The sequence below is a fragment of the Lissotriton helveticus genome, chromosome 6 (assembly GCF_964261635.1).
Source record: "Lissotriton helveticus chromosome 6, aLisHel1.1, whole genome shotgun sequence".
NCBI lineage: Eukaryota > Metazoa > Chordata > Amphibia > Caudata > Salamandridae > Lissotriton > Lissotriton helveticus.
This window is the reverse complement of record NC_136067.1, coordinates 906,276,097-906,302,174: the sequence shown is the minus strand read 5'-3', so window position 1 is coordinate 906,302,174 and position 26,078 is coordinate 906,276,097. Positions and strand designations below refer to the sequence as shown.

At 46.7% G+C, this 26,078-nt stretch overlaps 1 protein-coding gene across 4 annotated transcripts in view; it reads left to right on the top strand.

The window, feature by feature from the left end:
• The window catches only part of EIF2AK2 (eukaryotic translation initiation factor 2 alpha kinase 2), a 580,031-nt gene that overhangs the window by 280,997 nt on the left and 272,956 nt on the right, over positions 1-26,078 (top strand). For all 4 annotated transcript variants that reach the window (XR_013596181.1, XM_078648546.1, XM_078648547.1 and 1 more), the window contains exon 7: positions 7,196-7,325. Coding sequence is in view for 3 of the 4 variants with exons in the window: in XM_078648546.1 (XP_078504672.1) it covers positions 7,196-7,325 (130 nt within the window). In the remaining variant the exon portion in view is untranslated. The remainder of the gene's footprint in view (positions 1-7,195; positions 7,326-26,078) is intronic.

The following is a 26,078-nucleotide window of genomic DNA, read 5'->3' as shown; positions in this document are numbered from 1 at the left end:
AAGGATCATTATTGCTCTACATCTTAAGCTTAAATGGAAATTGGCCTCTTTTCCACTTCATCCTGCTCACCATTCTTTTGGTGCAGGGAGCACTAAAAACACTTATTGTTGTAAACAACAATCATCAGAACCAATCTTGTCATGGTAAGGATATATCCTTGGATTTACGAAAAGTGAAAAGTTGTTTACCAACTTCTGTGGCGGTCAACCTGGGAGAAATGAGATGAATGGAGGTCAAGAAGTTATGAGCAACTTAGGAAGTCAGCAAATAGGGGATGCCAGTGCTATACGGTCACTAAAACAGGAAATTTGGAAGAAACACGGAAAAGATTCTAGCTGAGGCATCAGAGTCAAAATCTGTCTATATTTGAAGGGTAAGTGGGGCCCCTCTATGATTGATTTGAAATATTTGAAGGAAACCAGTGATTGTGAGGCGAAGATATATAATCAAATCAAATACTTTCATCATATAAGTTCCAAAATCAAGCAAAAAACGAGAAACCTTACAAAAATATATAGGTAAAACAAATTGAGCATTATGAAAAGTAAAATCAAAGATCTAATAATAAAGCAATGAACCCCAAAAAATGAGAACTCTTTCACCGTCTAGCAAGTTAAACTAAGTGATGATGACAGTAAGTATGTTCTGAAATTTAAAAAAGGGGAAATTTAAAGCAGCGATATTATCACAACGGACCCTATATACTCGAACCTCACGGAAATTAACATAGGACATGTAGTGCATAAGGCAAGCCGTAAAAAAGACGTGGATATCTATTTTGCTATTTACCAGAAAGGCAAACAAGTGAGGATGCTTCAGCCACTAAATAGCTCTAAAATTTTAAACCTATTCAAACCAATACCTGACATTGCAAAAATAAGCGCAAAAGATCTTGAATATATAGGTTTTTATCAAAATGGTAGATGAATGAAATCTATCTTTTTTCTCTTTTTGTAAAGAACTGGATTTGAAAAGTATCAGATGTATTAAATGGAATCAGCCTTGAAATAAACAGGTTCTCAAAGTGCTAGTAAAAATTAAGACCAGCCTCAACAAGACATCGTTTTTGAAGAACCATGCACGGAAAATATCAAGTCAAGTATCTTTTTTTGGACATCATTTTGATCCCAGACAAAAGACTGAATGGCAAGATAGACAATAGCTTTATTCTGAACAATTCAACTTAGCATTGTAAGAAGTGATTACATTAATAATATTTTGGATTAGGGTCACCATGTGAGTGTCTGACGTTCAACCAGTATAATATTTAAACTGAAGAAAATGTTTATCTGCAACCATCTCCATGAATCTTTTAGCATAGTATGAGGATGCTCCTGCAACATTAAACTTGTGACCTTGAATGTCCATAGGTCTAAATGAATAATTAAGGAAAATTATATGCTAGAAATGGGAACTCAGTATCAAATTATAATGCTCCTGCAAATCTTTCTGCGGGAGATGCCCACCGTAGAAGGTTTTGCTGCTTTCTGTGTGAACAGTTGTTAGACTGGTGATAAAAGACATCTGGGGCCATATGTAGGTAAATCAAGATTACCGAATCCTTAATACCGAATTTTACCGAATTGGTATTAAGGATTCGGTAAACGCGATGTACATAAAAAATCGGTAAACATTACCGATTCGTTAAAATTCGGTAATAAATACCGAATGTGAACGAATCGGTAAAAAAATAATATACCGAAATACAAATACCCAATCGGAGTTACAGAATACATTACCGAATCGGTAAATACCGATTCGGTAATTCAAAAATTCGTAATTCGTTGAATCAGCCAATCCTGTAACATCCAATTACCTCCCAAACTGGAAGTGGCCACACCCAGCTGCACAGGACCTGGAGCTCACTGTGAGGCAGGCAGGCAGGCAGGTGAGCTGAGGAGCCAGCAGCAACAGAGCCTCACAGCTACAAGCAAGTAGAACCAAACAAGAGAACAAGCATTGGAAATGGCAAGCCAAGACAGGGAGAAGGAGGGAAGTGACAGGAAAAGAAAACTGAAGTTCAGTGACAAGGAGCTGGAGGTACTGATACAGGATGTCAGCCAAGACCATCACAAGCTGTTTGGAGCCCAGTCCCACCAAGTGCCAGAGTCACAGAAGAGGCAAATCTGGAGTGGCATTCGTGACAAAATCAATGCGATAGGTGTGACCCAGCGCACCATAGAGGACATCCGGAAGAGGTGGTATGACCTCAGGAAGACAGCAAAACTGAGGATGGCAGAGAGACAGAAGCAGGCCAACAAAACAGGTGGTGGAAAGAATCGAGCCCTAGCACCAACACCACTGAAACAGATGGTGGAGTCCACCATCCAGCCGGAGAGTGTGAGTGGCGTGGGAGACGCAGACAGCTCCGCCAGAGCAGCAAGAAAACAAGGTAAGAAGCATGCCCAGCATGCTGTGCTACCCCCTCCCCAACCCATATCCCCATAGTGGCATTGAGGCTCCCACTCCACTCCATGTCTTACTGATTGCCTGCAATGCATGATGGGTGTTGTAGTCAGAGGGAACTTATGTACAGGACAGTCAGGCTAGCAAACACAATAGCATGGTAAAGTAATTGGCTACGTCCGGACAATCACTGTGCTCTGTAGGCATGATGTTTAATGTAATTCCATTGCAGACCGAGCAGTGAGTACATCTACATTTGTGTCATTACAGGCGAGTCATCTCGCAGTGCAGCAGAGGGCAGCAGAGCTAAGTCAGCCAGGCCAGAGGGGAGGCAACATGAGGATGACAGCATGCCTGCAGGGACCACAAGCACCGCGTCATCACAGCTATCAAATCCTCCACCACAGCCATCACCACAGCGCCAGGGAAGGCCACAATCACCTCTCACCCAGTCCCCACTGCGACGATCACCAACCCCACCACCACAGTCAGGCAGGAGGCATGCCGTGGCCAACCTCCAGCAGATAGAGGAGTCGTCAGAGGAGGGCACAGTGGGCGAACAAAGTCCAATACATGAGAGATCCAACAGGGAGAGGGCTGGTACTCCATCCGAGGGCGCCCACATTTCACCCCGATGCCGCAGGGCAAGGCCAGACAGTCCAGAGGCATCCGAGCAGGGTGACAGTGTGTTTGCTGGACTGAAAGGCAACATGCTGAAGGTCCAGCGCCTGCAATGGAGGGAGATGAAGTCAATGCACAGGGAGGTGGCACACATCAACAAGCATATGCACAGGATGGAGAAGGGCATCAGTGCTATGGGAGAAAACTTGTGTGTGGGAATGGAGAGAGTAGCCACTACCTCTGTGGACAACCTCTGCAGCCAGCTTGAGCAGGACCGTCTTGGCAGGCGCAGGGAGAGGCAGAGGCTCCAGGCCTATACCAAGTCGGTAAACCGGCTGGCCACTGCAACATCACTGATGTGTCGCAGGTCCATCGCCATGCAGGAGGAGATGGCGCATTGCAGCAGGGATGTGGCCAGGGGGATGGTGTCTATGACCTCAGTTTTAGAGCTCATGCAGAATGCTAAGGTGGCCACAATGGAAGGGGGGGGGACAGTGAGGAGGCTACCAGCCGTGGTAGCAATACGCCCTCACCCACCGAGTGCAGGAGGCGCAGTGAACGCCACGGGGCAGCACAGGAACAGTCCAACACACCAGACAGTGTTGCTGTGGAACGTGCACGTGCAGTGCGTGGACGCAGGAAGTAGAGACCTATGCCTGATGCCATATATGAGATGGGTGATGTAACCCATGTCCGATTGGACATTGATCACAATACTGGAGGTGTGCTTAATAAACACCTTAACATGTAACTGTTACTGGCTCTGTGTCGTTACTCACTCAAAAATAGTTTGACGTAATCTCTGCCCGTCTCTGTCTCCCATCATGTTCATTTGCAACACCAGCTGCGCAGGGCTCTGGCTGAGGGTTGTCATCGTCATCGTTCTCTGAGTCAGTTAGTTCCACTGCTGTTCCTTTTTTTGTGGCCAGATTGTGTAGCATTGCACATGTAGCAATTATCTTGCAACATTTGATGTGGCTGTACAGACGTGCACCTCCAGTTTTGTGGAGGCAACGGAATCTGCTTTTGAGCAATCCAAATGTGCGCTCCACCACGTTGCGTGTGCTCCTATGTGCCACATTGTATCGCCTCTCCCTTGGGGTGTTTGGGTTGAGATATGGTGTGAGTAGATAAGGCCGGAGGGCATATGCGCTGTCACCTATGTACAGAAGAAAGTGCCATTAATTTGTGTGACCAACAGCTTGAGCCAGGGTGTACATCAGGGTGTGTCACATTGACTTACCTAGTAGGTATCCGTCGCCAAATTCACCAGCAAGCAGACGTGTATGGATGCCACTGTTCTGGAAGATGTACGAGTCGTGGCTACTCCCGGGGAATTTGGCCACGATGTTAGTTATAATGTACTTGGCATTACATATCACCTGCACATTGATGGAGTGGGTGGATTTGCGGTTTCTGTAGATGTATTCACTTGCTGCAGATGGGTATATGGGTCCCATCGATGCAGCCAATTACGTGTGGGAACTGCGCAAGTTGGTAGAACTCCAGCTTGGTCCTCTGCAGCTCCGCCTGTGTACTGGGGAAGGAAATGTAATGTTCCATTCTGTCCATCATGGCATCCAGGAAGGTGTTGAAGAAACGGGATAGACAGCTCTGTGACACACCACCCACTGCGGCTATCACACCCTGGAAACTTCCTGATGCAAGGATGTGCAGGCAACAGAGTACCTGGACATAGGTGGGGATTGTGTGGGCCCTTGGTGTCTGATGCTCCAGATAGGGTTTTAGGTCCCGTATTAGGTCAAGGATGGTGTCTGGGTGCAGTCTGTACCTTTCATGGATTTCAGGTTCAGTCAATTGGAACAATGTGATGCGTAGTCTGTACACCCGCTCTTCCCGTCTCCAGATCCTCACTCCTGCTGCTCTCAAGCGTAGCCGCCTTGCAATGAGGTAGAGGCCCGCCATTGTGTTCACACTGTTGCATTTTGGGGCTGTATTTATGCACTGCACCTGATTACCACCTGCTCTGGAAAAGTGGTAAATACCGAGTCGTTATTACCGAATTTGGTCATATTCGGTAATAACGAGGTTTGCTACATCGCATTTTTGGTGTTTTTACCGAATTGTTATTTCCGATTCGGTATTCATTGTTCCGGTATTTTCCGATCGGTAATTATTTACCGATTCGTTATTACCGATGCCATTCGGTAATACGTACATCTCAAATGACTAAATACCGGTCGGTAACGCCGAAAACGACCCGTTTCCGGTTTTACCGACCGGTATTTGGCCACCTACATATGGCCCCTGGTGCTTTACTTGTACTAGTTTCAACACAAATGATAAAGGATGTCACAATGTTGAAAGTAAACACAAAAGGTGTCCAGATAATTGTAATTCATTAAATTATAGTGTTTAACCAAACTCTGATAGTGGTGACTATTTATATGCATAAAAATAAGACGTCTACAATGTTAACAAAAATGGAAAAAATTGGATTAGAACTTGAATGATTGAAGTTAGAATATTGAGCATCATTTGTAGAAATGATGTGTGATTTCAATATGAAGCTGTTGCCTACAACACCAGATGAAGTCTTAGAGGATATATTACATTCATTTAAATTTCCAGAGATGAATTTCCACATTTGCTTTTGCTCAAGGGTGGAATAAACTATATGTTGATGGTTAGAAGAAAAGGAACTTGTCTTAATAGGTGTACTCTCTTAGATTCTCCAGCTAATAAAACCTTCTGCTATGAAAATCACATCTGCCTTATTGACTATATTTGGTTTTAACTTGCCAGTTTCTTCGACTCAGAGAACATAAGCTGTTAAGTACTGTGGGAGAGATCAATACGTAGTATCCATCTGTCTAACACTAAGTGAGAAAGAGTACATCCTTGATAGAGTTCTGCCAGTAGAGCTTGTATATTCAAGAAGATTGATTCAAGTGTGGACCTCTCTCACATTAACATGCTTTATGATTATCCATCTGATAATTGCTTGGAAAACGAGTTCAATAAAATTTGGAGCAAACTTCAGTAGTACCAATACACAATGAACAAGGTTGTTACGTGCCTCCGGGTTATAGGCCCACAAAATGATGGTGCGGAAACATGAAGGTTAGTTAGCATTGAAAGTGCAAATTGGTTTGGTTCCAGTTATCAAGAGTTAAAAAGGAAAATCAGTAGAATGCAAAACTGAAAAAAGGCTTATATCCGGGACCATCAACACTGAAACAAAAAAAACTAATAAGGAGTTACAAAGCATAGAAAGAAGATAGCCTATTTTGACACTGAATGGAAGAAACTGAATATAGTAATTAAAACAGGAGACCAAAAACCGTTCTGGAGATTAGTGAATAGCGTATAAGAGTTAAAGACATCCTCATTATTAAATAAAATTCCTGGGTATAAATTGGAATGCCATCTCCAAAACCTTTTAAGAATACAGCTATACAATTCTCACCAGTTACACATATGAATGATCAGGAACCCGGTAAATCATTCACAGTAAGTAATGTAAGAAATAACATCCAGTCTCTAAATATCTCCTGTGCTGTAGGACCTTATAATCTCACAGTTCTGGTGGGCCACAATAATATGGAAAGGTGGGCAAAATGTATTTCCTTTCTCTTCAGTTACATTTCAAAGATAAGTGGAATTCCAAAGTTGTGGAGATTCTCAGATATGACAGGAGTACTTGGACAATTTATGAATGCCATTGGAAAGATGAATACATTGAATGTGTTAATCTGGGATGTATTTGTTCTTTTCTAAATAGTTTTACCATATTTGTTTAATTGGTTTGTTTTTTTGGAGATGTTTGTGTTAATACATGTATTTGATTAATTTATTCAGTCATTCATAGGATGCTAATTTATTCATTCATTCATAGGAGACTAAATGGTATATGTGACAGCCAATAGCATGAGGTTAATTAGAAAGACAAATAGTCCTTTGGGGCAGAGCCAAAGGTCAATCTATGTGTATATTATGGAATTGCGAATGAAAGGTCTGATAGACAGCTAGAGCTGAGATTCTCTTTCTCACGAGAGCAAACTAGATTTCTATGCCTTTGTGAGGAATACTCTGTGTTGTAAGGACAGGAACAAAAATGATGCACTACATGATAAATGAATGCAAACTTTAGTAATGAAAAGCATTTAATAAACCGATAAATTAACCGCATTACTACTTTTGTAGGTTTGTTTGCTGTGCAGTAGTTGGAGGCAAAGAGTATAAGGAAGCTGAAGGAAAAAATAAAAAAATTGCAAAACAGAAGGCTGCTCAATTGGCTCTTGAGGAAATCGGCATAACAAGTTGTAATATACAGGTAATATGCTTGCTATGTTTGTTTGACTTTCCCAGTAATCCATTGGTGTTATTGGTAAACACAATGGGCCCGATTATGATGTCAAACGGCCAGTCACTGATGGCCTGTTGGTGGCGGTCCATATGACATCTGGTGCCGCCGTCCAACTACCGCAATATGATGCGTGGTAGTCGGAGGTAACGCGCGGAGGCACTGACGCTTAAGAGCCTGTCGGACTGTTGGTCAAAACAAAATACCCTACAATAGGGTGCAGTGCCTGCTTAGGCACTGCCGCAGGGAATACGATTGTCCATTCCGACTGCCTTTTCATGGCGATCCGAAAGGCAGCCGGAATAGGACTTTTGAGGCACCAAGCAAGGTCCTCTCCCCGTGGGCTCCTGCTATAGGCCCATGTCCCCAAACATCCATGCCCCATGTGCCAGGCACCACATGGTGACAGGCACACGGGGCATGGATGTTTGAAAACATCAGTTTTTCCATTGTGGCCTGTGTTGCTTTTTCGGGCCACAGCACAAGCCACAATGGAAAAAGTTATGATTCTGTCCGCCTACACGGAGGTCGCATCATAATTTGGGGGGGGTCCTCCGATTGCTTGTCTGTCGGTCCCATTTCCGCTACAATGTTGATCGAATGCTCTTCCGACTGCCATTATAAAGAGACCGAATGTGTGAGAAATTGGGTTGTTGGTTGACTGTGGTGTGAGTCCTGGTCAAGCAGCAACCACAATCCCTTGCAGGGTGAACCACAAAAAGTCCTTAAGTTAGCCTGTGGTTAACCATTGGTAGTTTGACATACAAAATATTCCCGGCTTAACTTAGAGTTGATGTGTAAGAACAGAAATAAAGTGAAGACACAACACAAGTAAAATCCCAAACCAATTTAGAAAACTCCGTCAATTTTAATAAATTGACAGCAAAGTAACGAAAATCCAATAGCACTGGAGTTATGAATTTAAATTTTTTTTTAGTAAAGATTAGCCCCTAAGAGATCAAAGTGCCAACCATGAATTTCCGATGGGTCAAAGTTGAATGTTATGGCCGACCACGATGGAGCGCGGTTTGGATCGCGGCAGTAGATTGGCCCTGGTCAGAGCTTACCTTTGGACGTGGAGAAATTCTGAGAAAGAGTGTCTGAGAAGGTAAAGTTCAGCAGGGAAAGGCTGAAGGAGGCGTCCCAGGAGGGAATGTTCTCCTCGAATGGCTTTGGGGCGACGCGGCGGTGAAGATTTCTACGTTCAGGCTTAGTCATCCAAATGAAAGTAGATAATCTCCAGCTGGACGAGGCAGAGAGCTGTAGCCGAAGATAGTTCCAGGAGGTCAGATTACCCTTTGGCACAGGGCCGACCAAAAGGATTTGCTACTGCTATTTGATATTGCTACTGTGGAGGACAATGTCGCAGGAGAAGCCGCAAAGTCAATCTCACCAGCGATGCACCTCGGGCGAATAGGCGAGCAGGTTGCTCCCTGTTTCCTCCTGGTTCTCAGAGCACATTCTCAGTCCTCAGTTTTGGTTTTTGGCCATCTGGGCACCTCTAGAACCACAACCAAGGGTCCAGAACTGGTGTGACACCTCTTAGGAGTGCAGGACTCAATTTGGTTCGGTCCGGGGGCGTGTTCAAGATGGTGGAAGCCTTTTATGTTCCTTTTATATCCCTGTGGCTCGGAACAGGAGGCCAGCAAACTAGCCCTTGGAGTCACTTCTGGTAGTCCTGGGTGCAGATGAAGATGCAGGACTCAGCAGCAGAGCTGGACCCTGTGGGTCCAAGGCAGGCTTCAGGTCAGCAAAGCAGTCCTTCCAGGAGCAGCAGCAGTCGGGCAGAGAGCAGAGAAGGTCACAGCAGCAGGCAGTCCTCTGAGAGTCCTTCCATAGGTCCAGTTATGAACCGAAGAGTGGGTCTGAAGGTCCTAATCTTAGGTTGAGCCTAGCGGCAGCGTGCATGCATTGCTCCTCTGCAAGACTGCTGTGGTAGAGCATGGGAGAGAATCAGGGCCCATTCTCCGCCCATATTTTTCATTGGCTTGTGTCATTGTCTTTCGTAAATGCTGTCTTCGGATTCATTAATAGGCTTGGTAGTACCTCATTAATACGGCCTTGTCTTCATTTGTAACCTCCCATGGTTACTGGCCCCTTTACTTCGGTTGTTACACCGGACCTGCTATTTAGTCTCTAAGCACTATTTACTTTGTTGAGTTTCTCTTACTGCAGGCCGGACATGCGCTGCTTCAGCTGAAACTGCTTGTGTTTTTTTAAGCAGCACGGCCTCCCCCTAACACGGGCGCCCCTTTCAATCACATTAACCCGGCATTATCTTGTATCCGGCATTAGCTCTTTTCCGTTTCAACCCCAAGTAAAATGGATTTAGAAATGATTCGCAATTCATGTGAATTCCAGGTAGCACATAATCGTGTGCTTATGGGCTGAAGCTGACAACAGCACATCTGTGTTACATGTCATCTGCACTAAGCCACCGAACGGTTGTTTTCAAAAGCCTATTTTATTAACAACAACAACATCACCTATATCACCGCCACCACCACCACCAATACCGCCACCACCACCACCATCAATACCACCACCTTCACCAATTCCACCAATGCCACCACCACCACCAATACCACCACCACCACCACCACCACCACCAATCCCACCAACACCACCACCAACATCAATACCACCACCACCAATACCACCACCACCAATCCAGTACCACCACCACCAATCCAGTACCACCACCACCAATACCACTGCCAATACCTGTACCACCACCACCAATACCACCACCACCAATACTAATACTGCCACCAATACCAGCACCAATACCACCACCAATGCCACCACCATTGTGAATACCAATACCACCACCACCATCCGTACCACCACTAATACCACCAATACCACTACTAATACGACCAGCACCACCACCAATATCACCACCACCTCCAATACCGCCACCACCACCTCCAATACCACCACCACCACCACTACCCCCACCACCAATACCACCACCAATATCACCACCACCTCCAATACCACCACCACCACCAATACAAATACCACTACCTCCACCAGTACCACCAATACCACACCACCAATACTAAAACCATCATCACCACCATCACCAATACCATCATCACCACCACCACCACCACCACCACCACCACCACCAGTACCACCACTGCCAATACCAATACCACCACCAATACCACCACTACCAATATCACCACCACTACAACCAATACCAATACAGACACCAATACCACCACCACCAATACTGCCACCACCACCAATACCACCTATACAGTACCTCCAATACCATCACCATCAATACCACCACCTCAGCGCTTCTCGCTCACTAGTAATAGCCTGAGTGCAGCAGAGACCATCCCTCCCTCCCTTCATGCCTGCCATAAAGTATAGCCCGCAGGGCACCAGGAGTTGTAGCCATGGCCCTACTACAGCTGTAGTGCTTTTAATTAGGCCAACAATAGCAATGACATTACGCAATGCCGCACTTCACACTCAAATCACAGAGAGGGCAGGAAATGGCCCCCTCCCGCTCTTCCTCCTGAGCCGTGACTGTGTAATCACAGAGCGAAAGGTGTTGGAGCGCTTTGTTAATGTTTATAGCTTGGCTCATATGTAACTCTCACTTCACACTTTGTGTCTGTGTAATTTACAACACTAACACATCTTCTTCACTGCACTATTTATCACTACTTTAAAGACGTTGCAGGCCGATCTCTCCCTCTGATATTTACAATCTAACAAGCGGTCGAGAAGGCCCTTTATTGAAATGAGATAGGTGTCACATTTGCAATAGTTTAAGCTGTTAGTATTGTAAATGACAATGCCTTTTATGTATGTTTTAAAACCCAAAATAGAAATAAAAGGCATTGTCATTTACAATGCCAATAGCTCAAACTTGCGTGAAAGCGAGCTCTATTGCATTGCAAATGCTTCAAGCTGGCTGCAGTGAAAAAGAAGGGTAGTTAGGCCCTTTGTGTGAAGGCAGAGCACAGGTTATTCAGTTGCAAGTGGGCCTGTGCTTTTCTCCACCCCCACTTCTGCCAGCAGATGGCCCATTGAGGCATACCTAATCCCTCTAGTATGTGACTGTCTGAGGGGAAGCCACAAAGGCTAAACAGTCAACTACACCCAGGCATGTGACCCAAGATGTACAAAAGGGGGTGGTGATGGACGGAGCATCTGAACCAATCAAACACTCACACCCAGTCAACAGATCTGGGTTTAATCCATCACCGTTCTTTAGCCCACTCTGCCACCCCAGTTCAGACATGGCCATATGCAAATCAGCCTGACACTGTGCCTCATGGGAACAGTCCAGCCCGAACTGCCAAGCCATGTCTTCCCTGGACCGGAAACAAGCATCCTAGGACCGGATTCTGGCATTTCAGCCATCATCAGCCAGGCTTGCTTGAATCCAGTGGCAAAGTGAGCAAGGGACTCACGTCTGAGCATACCCTGCCAACTTATGGCGAACAAAGCGGTACAAAAGGGGGTGGTGATGGACGGAGCATCTGAACCAATCAAACAATCACACCCAGTCAACAGATCTGGGTTTAATCCATCCCCGTTCTTTAGCCCACTCTGCCACCCCAGTTCAGACAGTTTGGGCTGGACTGTTCCCATGTGGCACAGGGTCAAGACTGATTTGCACATGTCTGGGTTCAAACTGGAATGGCATGGTGAGCAAAAAAACGATGGATTTAGGCCCAGATCTCTGTACTGGGGTGAATGTATAACATTGTTCTGCATTCTGTCCATCAACTGTTGTTTTTGCATTTGTCACCCTGAGTGGGACGGGTATGCTCAGACGTGAGTCCCGTGCTCTCCATGCCACTGGAATCAAGCTATCCTGGCTGAAGAGGGGTCTAACCCCGAAACCGGTCCTAGAATGCTTGTTTCCAGTCCAGGGAGGACCTGGCTTGGCAGTTCGGGCTGGTCTGTTCCCATGTGGCACAGGGTCAAGACTGATTTGCATATGTCTGGGTTCAAACTGGAATGGCATGGTGAGCAAAAAAACGATGGATTTAGGCCCAGATCTCTGTACTGGGGTGAATGTATGACATTGTTATGCATTCTGTTCATCAACTGTTTTTGCATTTGTCACCCCAAGATAGGCTGCAGGCACAGGCTAGCGCTATGAGACCTTAGGGTGATATATGCGCTCAACAAATACCAATTCATAACATAACAAATGGCTAGGGGAAAGAAAATGACAACTTTCTTAAAGTGGCATTTTAAAAATTGTAATTTTCTGGTATAGTTTAGAATTTTTAATTCCAATTTCATTAGCACTGAGGTAAACTGCTAAGATGCAAACTGATTAGTGAAAAGTGAGTAAGGAGTCCGAAGATTATATAAATGACAGTGCCTTCTGTCTCTCTCTTGCTATCACTGACACTATATTGTGGTAAACAATATTGTTGACAAAAATATTGTGTCAATCAATCAATAAAGCTGTATTCAGTAAATAAAATCACCATAAAAGAATACAGATCCAAAATGATAAAATTAATTTCATGAATAACAATAAAAACAGACAATAAAATTACTAATAGAGACAAGAAACACATAAAACAATTAATCAAGTTTCGTGTTCCGAGAGGCCCAGGCAGCTCATAAAAAGGATAAAACGGTAAAAAAATACATGCTTGGGGGATAGCATCTGTAAACACAACAAGGTGGACCTGACTTGTTTAACCCCTTCAGCGCTGTGCACATATTCGCCCTGTGCGGGCGATTTAAATAGTGGGCGGGATTCAGATGGCCCCCGGTCATCCTTCGCACACGCCCACCATAATGCATGATGGCCGGGGGCAATGATTTTAGCCAACTGAAGTATGAGCAAAACAAAATGGAGCAAATCCTGCGGAGACACATAGTCGCAGCCGCAGGGTGCCCTTTCCTCAGGCCGAACCCACCAACGCTGGGAAGCCAAAAAATGATGCGATTGATTAAACCTGAACCTGACCAGTAGAAACCTGTCATGCTGTAAGTGCAGGTATGGGTCCATCCCCTGTACAGTTTTAAGAAGCATATGGTCCCTAACTGCTGGCTTCTGGAGTTCTAAACTTTTTCTCTCCAGACCGTAGCATTCCAGGAACAATCTTTTGACACTCCCCAATTCGTTGGGCGGAGAGAACAGTTGGATTCATAAAAATGATCAGGCCTACCTAGGAAGAAAAAGGATGCCTTAACATGAACAAACCATGGTTTACTAGTTACCTGTTCCAGAGACAGACTGTCCTCAAGATTCAACCGACTTAACTTCAACTCCTCCCTGCTCCTAGTCCTTGGACGGAATGACACGTGGGTGGGGGTTGCATGGGTGATCGTGCGGTGGGGGGGTTAAATAAATTAAAAAAAATAAACTTACTGTTAGAAATGGGGGTCACTAGTTGGCAATGGTATACACCTTTATCCAAATAGGGACCCTTGCTTTTAGTCAGGGAGAAGGGGCTACACGCCTAAAATAACCCCTACTCACCTATTTGGTAGCTTGATAAGAGCAGACAGGCTTATCTCGGAGGCAGTGTGTAAAGCATTTGTGAACACATACAGTAATACAGAGAAAACACTACAAATGGACACCACACCAGTTTAGAAAAATAAGTAATCTTCATTAGACTTAACACAAGACCAAACGACAATAATCCACAATACTGTAATCAAAATAAGTCTTTAAAATGGTAGAAATAGCTTAGTTCACTTTAGATTGTAAATGCGACACTTCACTCTCAGAGTACCTGGCATGTGTAACGCAAAACAAAAAAAAGTGTCGCAGGGAAGTTGATGCGCCGTTCCTTACACTCAGGGGAGAGGATGCGTTTGTTCCTTACTGCTGCGCAGGGGAGTTGAGACTCGCTTCCTTACTGTGTGGGGAGTTGACGCGCCAGTTTCGTACTGCGATCCGATGCCGCTCCGGTGCGATGTGACAAAAATGGAATCTTGGTTAACGTGCGACAAAGTAGATGCGATGCGTGCACGTCCGATGGCCACGCGGGGACTCGATGAGCTTCTGAGCCGCGACCGGCCCTGCGACACACTTCTCCGGTGATGCGACAACGACCTCTGCGGCGGCTGCACGCTTCTCTGGTGATGCGACGCGCTTCGGTGATGGGATGGTGACAGTGGCAGCAGCGGCACACTTCCTCTGAGATGCGACTACAACTGCTGCGGCGATGACATTTTTTTGCTTTGTTGAGTCGCGCTTCTAGCTCCCAGCGACATGCAGTCTTTTAGAAGGCCCAGCTCAACAGCAGGCACTTCAATTCCCAGCAAGAGAATTCAGGGGGGAGCTGGTGGTGAAGTCTTGTATCCCTGAGACTTCAGGCAGGAGGCAAGCACAGTTTAAGACCTTAGAGATTCTTCTTCAAGATGATGAAAGCACACTCAGTCCTTTTTCTCCTTTCTTTGGCAATGAAGCAACCACTGCAGGCCAACCCCCATACAGCACACAGCACAGGGATAGTCTCCTCCTTCAGTTTCTCTGGTTCTTCTCCTCAACAAAGGTTTGGCTTGATTCCCAGAAGTGATCTAAAGTTCTGGGGTCTGGTCTGGTCTGATACACGTAGGGTAGTAGTATTTGGTCTGGCCAGATTTTAGGCATGCACTATGGATCAAATGTTTTAAATGTATTACATGAGTTGTCCTTTTGTACTTCCTTTTTAAACTATATGTTCGCGGCATATGAGCTTTAGATCATATGCTATGCATAGATCGCCATCTAGTTTTGGGTCTGGATGTTTGCATTTTGTTTTTCTTCGAATAAGTCTTTCCAGTCACGAGGTAGGTGACTCCTCCTTTCGATGATAGTGCGCATGGGCATCAACTCCATTGTTAGATTAGGTATAGCAACTGAACCACTTGCAGCGCACCTGCGTCAACACCATACACAGCGAAGCATTGGATTTACATCGCGCGGCCTACTCGTATCCATGTACGCCGACGATATCACCATATACATGATGGATCCGGCAGAAAACTTTGACCCGCTGACAGAGAGAGGTGGTACGTTACAGTGGGCTCACTGGTATAAACATAAATTGGTCGAAATCGACGATGCTGCCATTAACGGACGGTACAAATAAATGTCACACTGAATTCCCAATAGACTAGGTTGCAACCGAAGTCAAATACCTAGGAATTAAAATAAGCCGCTCTTCACCTAGATAGGCTGAAACGGGATGTCACGTTCTGGTCTGGCTTGCCGCTGACGCTCTTGGGCAGGGCGGCGCTTTATAAGATGATGGCGCTACCGCGCTTCCTATACGTCCTTGAAAATACACCCTATCCTGTGGTACCGCGGTTTTTTCAGAGAGTGGCTGCTTTAGTTTCAAACCTTCTATGGGGGAATCTCCCTGCGCGTGTGGCGCAATCTAAGCTGCACAGAGATTGGTATGACGGGGGTATTGCGCTGCCGAACCTTAAGCTCTACTACTGGGCGGCACACTTGAAGTCGATAAACTCCTGGATTCATGCCCCTCAGGCCGAACCGGCTTTCCAGTCGGATAGGGCTCAACTGGGCACAGACACTTTGCTGGGTCCCTTGTATGATCGCCGCAGGGTGCGGGCCTTGGTGGGCCCCACCAAATTGACTGTTCAGTTGTGGCACACGGCGACGGCGGCACTGGGCTGGAAGGGGAAGATCACTGGGATGACTCCGTTGTGGGATTCCCGGGCCCTGGGGAATATGAGGAATACGAAGGGTTTTACACACTGGGATACGATAGGTATTTCCACGGTCGGAGATTTGTGGGAAAGGAATGCTGTGATACCCTTTGTCCGGCTGAAGGCACTGTATGGTTTGAGTGACAGGGAGCTTTACAGGTACGTTCAAATACAACACGCACTGCTCGCGGCCCTGCCCCCTGACACGCCTCTGCCGGAGTCCTCGCCCTTGGAAGATCGCCTCCTTACTGAATACATGTTGGAGAAGGCGACATCCCTCACGTACCGCAAACTGATTAATAATTTCCCGGATCCGACACTCCAATTAAAGGGGAAGTGGGAAGGGGATGTAGGTGACATGGATGAACATGAATGGTTCGAAGCACTTGGGTCCCCTAGGGAGGTGGGCATCTCGGCGCGTATGCGCTTAGTGCAGTTTAAGATCTTACACAGAGTTTATTACACGAGGACCATGCTACACCGCATACACCGGGCACCCCATCCGTATTGCCTTCGTGGGTGTGGGGAGGAAGGCACGTTTTTTCATACCATGTGGGAGTGTCCCAGGATACAGGACTATTGGAAGCAAATACTCCGTACGATTTCACAGACACTGAACCAGTCCCTGTTGCCCGACCCGCGGAGGTGCCTCCTTAACATATGGGAACCTACTGACCTCACCAGGTATGAACAACTCTGGGTCACGGTGGGGTTGATGGTGGCAAAGAGAGACATAGCGCAGCGATGGGGTGTGGCAGATCTCCCGTCCAAGTCCCAATGGTGTCTGCATATGGATACGGTGATGGTGACCGAGAGGGCGGTGTACTCCAGCCGAGCCTGCCCCGGGAAATGGAACAAAGTGTGGTTGCAATGGAATGGGTACAGGGGAGATATTTGTGATCCCTTATTGGAGGATGACCAGGAGGACTCGGATGGGGAGGGGGAGGGGGAGTGAGTCTGGGTGTCATGGTGGAGCGGGGGTTCGAATGAGGCCGCTAAGCGCATCCTGCTTTTAGACCGCTGGAAGTGTGACGAGGGGGGATGTATGCATGAAGTGAGCGGGGGCGCTGGACCGCTGGGACATGGGATGGGAATGGGCCTCTCCCGAGAGGCACTTATGATTCAGATTGGTTTAACCCACGACTGACCGTACTATCATTCCTAATGTTGAAGTTTTGGAGTTTGTTGTTTTTAAAAAAAAAGATAAAATACCATCAAAACCATCTCGAATGTTCACAACGCTATCACAAATGCACTTTTACTTTGGAAAATGCTTTATTGGACGATTACAGGAACTGTTGATTTTTGGGACACCATACGAAGCTATGTTTTGTCTGATGAGCGCGGTTTAGCGGCCGGCCCGCAGGGTTGTAGGCGTTACGCTGTGTACTATGTAAAGTGCAATAAAGGTTTTGTTAAAAAAAAAATAAAAAAAAAAATAAGCCGCTTTATACAGGATATTTGGCTGTCGAATTTCGGGGTGGCAATGGATTGGCTTGAGAGCAAAGTGAAGAAATGGAAGACACTGCCGTTGTCACTTACGGGCCGCATAGCCATCACAAAAATGGTGGTGGTCCCCAAATTTCTTTATTTATTTATGAACATACCCTTACTCCTAACTATGGCGTTTTTTCGCCGCCTTAGGTCAGCTGTAATCGAACTGGTCTGGGCGGGCAGACAACCTAGAGTGGCCTGGAATCTTCTTACACTTCCATTCCACCAGGGAGGACTGGCAGCCCCGGACTTTGAGCTGTATGCATATAGTGCGCAGGCCCAATACCTGCATTACTGGCAACACCCGATCCCTTACCAACCTCACGTGGCAATAGAGACTGACGTGGCAGCACCCTGCCCCCTAAAGGCAGCGGTGTACAAGAAGTACAAACGGTCACAAGAGGACATCGATACTGTGGAGGTGGTGCGATGAGCGTGGGCGGGTATCGCAAAAAGAGCGGGTGTAAATGAACTATATGCCCCGAGCATGCCATTGGAGGGTAACCTTCTGCTGTGGCCCCTGACAGACGCGGCGGTAGTACGAAGAGCGCAAGATTGTGGTCTGAAAGTAGCAGGCGACCTGTACCCGGATGACATTTTCATTACACTACACTACAAAATAACCGACGGCCTCAGAGCTACTACTCTACTATCAACTGAGGGCGGCGTGCAAACACAGATACCCTGTGTTCCCGGAGGCCCCACCATCGCTGGCGGCTCTGGAGGACATACTCTCGAATAACTCCTCGCATAAGTTGATAACACGCATCTATAGGGCTACACAGAATGCAACACCTGTACCACACACTGACTCACGGTTGCAATGGGAGGCAGAAGCAGGCATAAGTATTACAGAAAAACAATGGACATTTTGCTGCACACAACTTGAACACCTCTCACCCAATTACAGATTGCGACTCATACATTTCAACTACTTACACAGAACGTACCGTACCCCCAAACAGCTATTTAAGATGGGTCTGCAGGCGGATACATCTTGCTGGAGATGTGGCGAGAAGGAGGCTACGTTCTATCATCTGGCTTGGGTGTGTGGACTAATACACAGGTATTGGGAGATGGTCTTCCGTAACCTAGGGCAGATAGTGGAAATACCGATAGACCCAGACCTGTTGGTGGCACTCCTGGGATTTGTAATGCAGGTGCCAAGTGCATCCCGAAGGCTGGTAGCCCTACTGTTGTTGCTGGCCAAGCGGCAAATAGCGATTCACTGGAAGCAAAGGGCTCCGCCGAAAATATCAAATTGGGTTAAATCTGCAATATACTGTAAGGACCAATTGACTGCCTACTGTGACATGATGCCGCTGCGCTCAAGACCGGCGGACATATGGCAACCGTTGGTGGCCTGGCTGGCTGGGGCGGAGGGGAATGATAGTGACTGAGGTGTTCGGAAAGTGTTAGACTGAGGGATGTGTGTGTGAGAACCATAGTGCGCGACCTGCCATACGGAAAAGCTGACAAATGTAGATATATCATGCGGAGTACTGCTCGCTGTTTTACGACACTCGATTACAGTTGTTTAAGTTGGTTGCTAAGTTATGTAAAAATGATAAGTACTTGCACAAGTGTACATCATGTATCCGTATAAACGAAGAAATGCTACGTAAATAAGCTACCTGCCTCCCGGTTGTTGGCTAAATAGCAGAGTACACATTGATGAGAATAATAAAGGTTTTGAAAAACAACAACAACAAAAAAACTCCATTGTTAGATTGTATTTTTCTGCCATCGGGTTCGTTTCTTCGGGCCCCCTTTGACGCGCAATCCACTACCCTCTACGGTATTGTTTATCGATCACGTTTCCCATTCTCCACATATTGTTTACACTCGAAAACCTTAGATCAGAAGATTCATGGAAGGCCGTTGGCCCTACCCGCGCCAGGGTCGGTAGCAGTCGATGGAACGGACTCCTTCAAGTTCTGTCGAGGGTGTCGCGCTAAGTTTCTGTGCACCGACTTGAACTATGTGTGCAACCTTTGCCTATCACCGGAACACGACGAGAAGGACTGCGACGCGTGTCGGTTATTTGGATCAAAGAAGACGCTCCATGACCATCGGGCTTGCGTCACCAAATGTACCAGCAAAGTGGCTCCGAGTCAGATCTCCTCATAGTCTAAACACAAAGAATCACAAGCGCAGGAAGCTGAAATGTAGGAGGAACACATCTCTGTATCTGAAGCTGACTCCAATGCCGCAGACCTCACACCAGGACAACGGATCGTGAGTAAAGAGACTGCCTTCCCCTACCATCTCCTCCATAAAAAGTCTCCGGTCCCTCCTCTGCCTTAGGGCCAAGGTCGGCACCGAGAAAAGGTTTCGAGCGCCCCTCCTTCCAGTTTGGCCCCGAAACATAAACAACAGCCGGTTCGGGTTCTACTTGTTCCCATGCCTGTGCCGACCCGAAACCTTCGGCGTTGAAATCCAGACACCTTCTGGTTTCCGTGCCACCGGTGTATATGGCTAAATCTTTGGAGCTGAAAACTTCAGAGCCGAGACTTTTGACACCAAAACCGGCATCTAAAGAAAGTACTTCAACTAAAGAGCCTCTGACCGAATTTCCACCTTCGTATCCGAAACAGAAGGTGTAGGAAGGTAGATCCCTGACTATGGTTGCCCCCAACTTTTTGCCTGGTGTTTTGCTGGTTTTCTGACTTAGTTGACCTGGGGCCCTGCTAATCAGGACCCCAGGCCTACTGCTCTCTCTGTAAAATGGATTCCATGTACCTTAGGTACATATCTAAATTGGATACTGAGTCACCTTATCAGTCCCTGTACAGTGTACCTTAGGTACCCAGGGCATAGGTGTACCCAGGGCCTACCAGGGGCTGCAGCATGTATTATGCCACCCCTGGCTGGCCATCCAAATCTGACACAACTGGCTGCTTGACAGCTGGGGCAAGGTGGTGTAATCACCCTTTGCTTTAGATATAGTATACCTATATCTAACCCTAAAAATGGACACACAGATCTCCTATCAGTCACTCCTATGGCAGGCCTTAACAATCCTGAAGGCAGAGTGCTTGGAATCGTGTGAGATGGTGCTCTGGCATGAGCTGAGCCTGTCTACGGCTTTCGGGATCCATCCCTTAGCCGTTTCCATGATATCGCATACCATATACTCTTAAGTGCATTATAATCCTCGCGGTTATATGCCAACTCTGGTATCGCTTTATCAAAACATGTCGAGTAAGGTGTCATACGAATTGGAATACTAACCCCTCGCCAATTCTGGCGACGGGGTTAGCATTCCACCCTTCTAGAGGGACACGACATGTATGTAACCCCTAACCCCGGTTAAAGTCAGACAGAGCCTTAGCATCCACAAAATGGATGCTGCCACCGAGACACAAGTCTGCCCTCCTGCTGCTGGGAGTCCTCCCAGAGCAGGAGATAAGGACAAAGGGTTTCCTGCCAGGGGCGGTGCCAGCACCGTCCCAGACAGGATTTTGTGTATTGTAGGTAGGCAGGGCTTCAGAGGAAGGTGACTGCACGTGGCACCCCGGTGCTCACTGTGCATAGGCTGGCTTGAACCAGTTCCAGGGACACTCCAGACCCTGTGCTGGGGAAAAGCCCGCCAAGGAAGTGGGTGTAACCACCCCCCTCCTGGTCCCACCCCTAGGGCAGGACTTAGTCGCGTGCCAGCCCCCTTTTCCCAGATAAAGGTAGGAGCAGGCCCCCTTCCAAATTAGATCATCTTTGAATCCTGAAACTACTTTCTACGAAAGGAACTCAAGACTTCTTCCTAAGATTTCTCCCTTGTGACTAAGGAGTAGTCACCCTGCATCCGCAGGCACCACCTTAAGAACACTGCGGTCTGCTGCAAGTCCTTCCTCCGGAATCCGACTGCCCAGCTCGACGAGAACCGGCTTCCCTGGCACCTCTGACCTCTACCCACCTCTACAGCCCAGCTGAGAACCGTGGGTGCGACGAGACCTCGAGGGACCGGCCATCTGCAAGACTGCACGACTTCTGCACAGCAAGCCCGCCGAGTAATTTCCTGGTGAGTGCTTTGGGGTCCGAGAAGCCCCGACCCTGAGCAGCTCCAGCACCGAAGTGCAGCCTCCCAGCATCTCCACGATCTGCGTGGGGCCCTTCTGCTTTTTGCTGCTCACCGCGTTGTTTGGCTACTAGCCCGCTGGCTTGTGGCCTTCTGAACGACGCCCGACGACATCACTGCTGCTGGTCTGGTTGCTCCAGACTGGCCCTTGCTCCCTTCCCGAAGAGGAGCACCCAGGACCCTCCTGGTCCACTCAAGACGCCATTTTGAGTCCACCGCGTGGGCTTGAATTAGCCAAGGCTTGTTGCCCAATCCTGGGTAACTTCGACGCCGACAGCTTCATCCATCGTGGGACAGCTCGCCTCTCCATCCTGGTCGCCGACAACGCCTCCTGGTCCGTGAGATCTGCAGAGCCAGCGTCGCCCACTCACCTAGTCGAGGTGACTACCATCCGGTGCCCTCCTGGTGCCCACTGACTACTGGCTAATAGTCACGAACTTGGTCCCCTCTGCTTTCAGGTGTCATCCATCTTCCAGATCCAGGCTTGGATCAACTCGAACTATCTTCACTGGTCGCCTGCCAGCATCTTTCTTCCAGGCTCCTGGTCCGGCAACGAGGATTCCCGACGTCTTTTGAGACCTATGCAGCTGCAGCCCCTGGGCTAGGTAACTTCGGCATTTCGGTGCCCCAGCATAGCCTCACTATCCAAGGGTCAGGATCCACTGTCGTTTTCTCCCTACCAGGTCGGGTTCGCCCGTGAACACTAACTTTAGCGTTACTAGCTTCCATAGACTTTGTCCCGCATCCCGCGTGAGAGTGCACACTCTGCACCCGAGTCCCCTAGGTCTCCTAGAAGTAATCTAACGATTCCCTAGTCAAGTCCTAGCGATTCCAAAGCCTATTAGTACTGTACTTACCTGCTAGTAATTTTGCATTCCACTCTTAAAGTATATGGTTTTTCGTGCCCCTCGGGCATTTGTGTATACCGTGCTAACTTAAGTATTTTCGTAAGAGTTTTGTTGTGTGCTTAGCACCCTGTCCTCATAAAGAGTACAGGGTTGTTGTGATTCTAATAAATACACTGTTTATTTTCATAACACTTGTGTGGTGTCCTTTCACTGGGTGTTCAAGGGGTAATGTGATGGTAAAACAGCTGGCTTAACACGCCCTCTAGAGTCTTAGCCTTAGACTGCTCGTATCCATGCCACTAGGATAGCTGGTCTATAAGGTTGACTTACAACCAATCATCAATAAGGGTTGTTTGGACTGATATATAGTGATCACTAGAATAGTGAACACTGCACATCAGGCCAACTTCTCACAGAAGGAGATTGTGATTAATCCAGAAACTAGACAGATTCATGCCAAACTTCCTGAAAAGAGGAAAATGGGCTTACAAGAAGACTACCACATTGCTCTAAAAAGGTAAAATGTGGTTACTAACCCGTCTCCACCATACATTTCACCTTCTTCAACCATTGATCCAAATGTATTCATTACACCTACACATTCTCCTCCATCCATCCTTTGCCTGACCCACAGGATACAGGGGATGGGGATATAGATGACTACACAGCACAGGATACTGACCCATGGGATAATTATAAAGCTGACCCTCAACCAGAAAATTACCTGACCTATATCCATCCAGACCTTCTCCTCCAGATGATGACATTGGATATATTGAGCTTGTTAGAGCTGCACAATATCATGGAGTAGAGCTGCATAAAGAGTCTTTAGAAGAGGATTTTTTGTTGGACACACTAAGTTCATTTCAAAGGGTAGTGTCTTGCAACACCCGGTTGAAGTTGCTGCACTATAATTTCTTGCACCGGGTAAACATGACTCCTGCGAGGCTTCATCATATAGATGCCTCCCGATCGCTTGAGTGCCCTAGATGTCATGGCATATATGCGGGTTTCATGCATCTGGGGAGGGATTGCCCAGAAGTTCACCAATACTGGATTGATGTAGTAGTGCGAATTCAAGGACAGGTGGGAATTGCACTGGAGGCAACGCCTAGGCCCTGCCTCATGGAATTAGTGCTGCGATGCAAAAAAAGAAAAATGGTAAATAAGCTGGTACAACTCGCACTGGTGTTGGCTAAACGGAGAGTAGCCATCTGTTGGATGGGTGAGAGATCTCCCTCTTTTGTGAACTGGCTAAGGGATGTAGCCGAGTGGTCTTTGGCTGAGGAGTTGCATATTAAGGCATGTCGAAGGGACAAAAAGCTAGATGAGCACATAACAAGTTGGAGAGAATTGAGCAGAGAACTGTTGTCATCAGTGGAATCATGCCATGAGCAGTCTAGTGGGTCTGATGGGGAAAATAGTGTGTGAGGTGCCTAAGTCAGCCCTGAGGTTATTTGTATTATGTCACTGAATGCGCTGCTATGCTACCGGAAGTGTAAAAGTACAATGACCTGTAATGGGCGCCTGGGACTCTCATGCGTGAACTAAAGAATGTGTTGATGAGAACTGTCTCAAAGGATTCTGTAAATGACTGCTCAAGTTTGTTTGTTCCATTGTTGGAAAATTACAAATAAAGTATTTAAAAATAAAAATAACAAATAAAGTTAATCTCAAAGGGCTACACAAACATTACCAATGTTAAAGGGTATGCTTAAACATACTGATGACATCTTTAAAGACCCTGTGAGAGCTAGAATCATCACACCCAGGGTAGAGAAGAAGTACAAATCTACACCTAATTACCCTGTATAAATCAAAGGCCAGTTACCCTTGGACACTCTGGTAGTTTCCAACGCTCGTAAAAGAGCTTATTCGCAAACAACAGAGGAAGCTCCTCCTCCTGATAAATTATTTGACGCTTCGGTCAAAAGGGTTGCGTCACAAGCGGCTAATCATTTGAGCATTGCCAATGCTCAAGCACTACTTATGGCAAGGTATGATAGAGCTCATTATAATGAGCTTGGAAAGCTCATTGAATTTCTTCCTGATGAGCATAAGTCTAGAGCTAGTGACCTTATTCAAGAGGGTAAATTAATAACTAATACCTCTTTCAGGTGTGCTCTAGATGAAGGCAGATACAGCAGCTCAGGCAGTAAACACTAGTGTAGTGCTCCGTAGACATGCTTGGTTAATATTTCAGGTTTCAAGCCTGAGGTACAAGCCTCTATTCTTAATCAACCCTTTGACAAGGAACACCTCTTTGGTCCAGCTGTCAATACATCACTAGAAAAGATGAAAAAGGATACTGAGGTTGCTAAGTCCATGGGGGCCTTACAATTACCTTCCAACAGAGAATCCTTTTGTCGCTCATTTTACAGGGGCGGCTCCAAAAATGTATCTACAGACAATCCCTCCTCCTCCAACAAGGGTAACAATCAGTTGCCCTCGTCAAATCGCTATTTTAGAGGTGGATATAGAGGAAACAATGGCAAGGGAAGAGGCAGAGGTAATGCAACACGCACTGCCCCTGCAAACACCAAACAGTGACTTCCTTTCCATACCCCCGACAATTCCACTCCAGTCGGGGAACCTCTTTCCCAATTTCTACCCATTTGGAATACGATTACATCAGACAAATGGTTTCTACAAATTATCCAATCTGGTTATTGCCTGGAGGTTACAAGCACTCCACCGAACATTCCTCCGAGGTCACACCTAATGTCACAAGAACATCTCACCCTTCGGGCTAGATGTAGGTAATTCCCATTTACAGACTCTTAAATACCGAATTTTACCGATTCGGTATTTAAGAGTCTGTAAATGGGAAGGGGGCAGATTTAGGTAATTTTAAAATCTGAATTAGCGAATCTGTAAAATTCGGTATTTACCGATTCTGTAAATACAGAATCGGTATTTCCCATTGATTCCTATGGGCTTTGAAGCCCATAGGAATCAATGGCAAATACCGATTCTCTATTTACAGAATCGGTAAATACCGAATCCTGCAAGAGTGCAGGGGGTGTCACTTTGACACCCTCTAGCACCCCAAGTACAGACTTGTGTGACATGTGGCACACATACATGCCCTAAGGGCATGTCTGTGTGTCACATTGCACAGGTGTGCATGCACATGTGCATGCACACCTGAATTCGGTATTTTACCACACAATAGGATTGTGTGGTAAAATACCGACTCTTAAGGGCCTGTGGCACTGTAAAGTGTGCCACCTACATTTGTAATTACAGAATCGGTATATTTACCGATTCTGTAATTTTCAGCCCCCTACATCTGAAAACCCTAATACCGGTCGGAAACGGCCGAAATCGGCCGTTTCCGACCGGTATTAGGGCTCCTACATCTGGCCCTTAGTGTTCGTAGACGGCCGCACCCATTGCTCTCTGTAGTGGTAGAACACACAAAACCTTTTAAAAGGGCGGCTTTTCAGCGACCCGGTTCCAAAGATAGTACTGACAGCAGACACATCACTGACAGGTGGGGAGCGCATCTCCAAACCCACACAATTCACGGATTTAGAGCTTGCAGCAGAAACAGCTTCATATAAATCATCTAGAGCTGCTAGCGAGTTTTCTGGCGCTGATTTCTAGTTCAACTAGTACGCAAGACTGTCCTAATTCGTG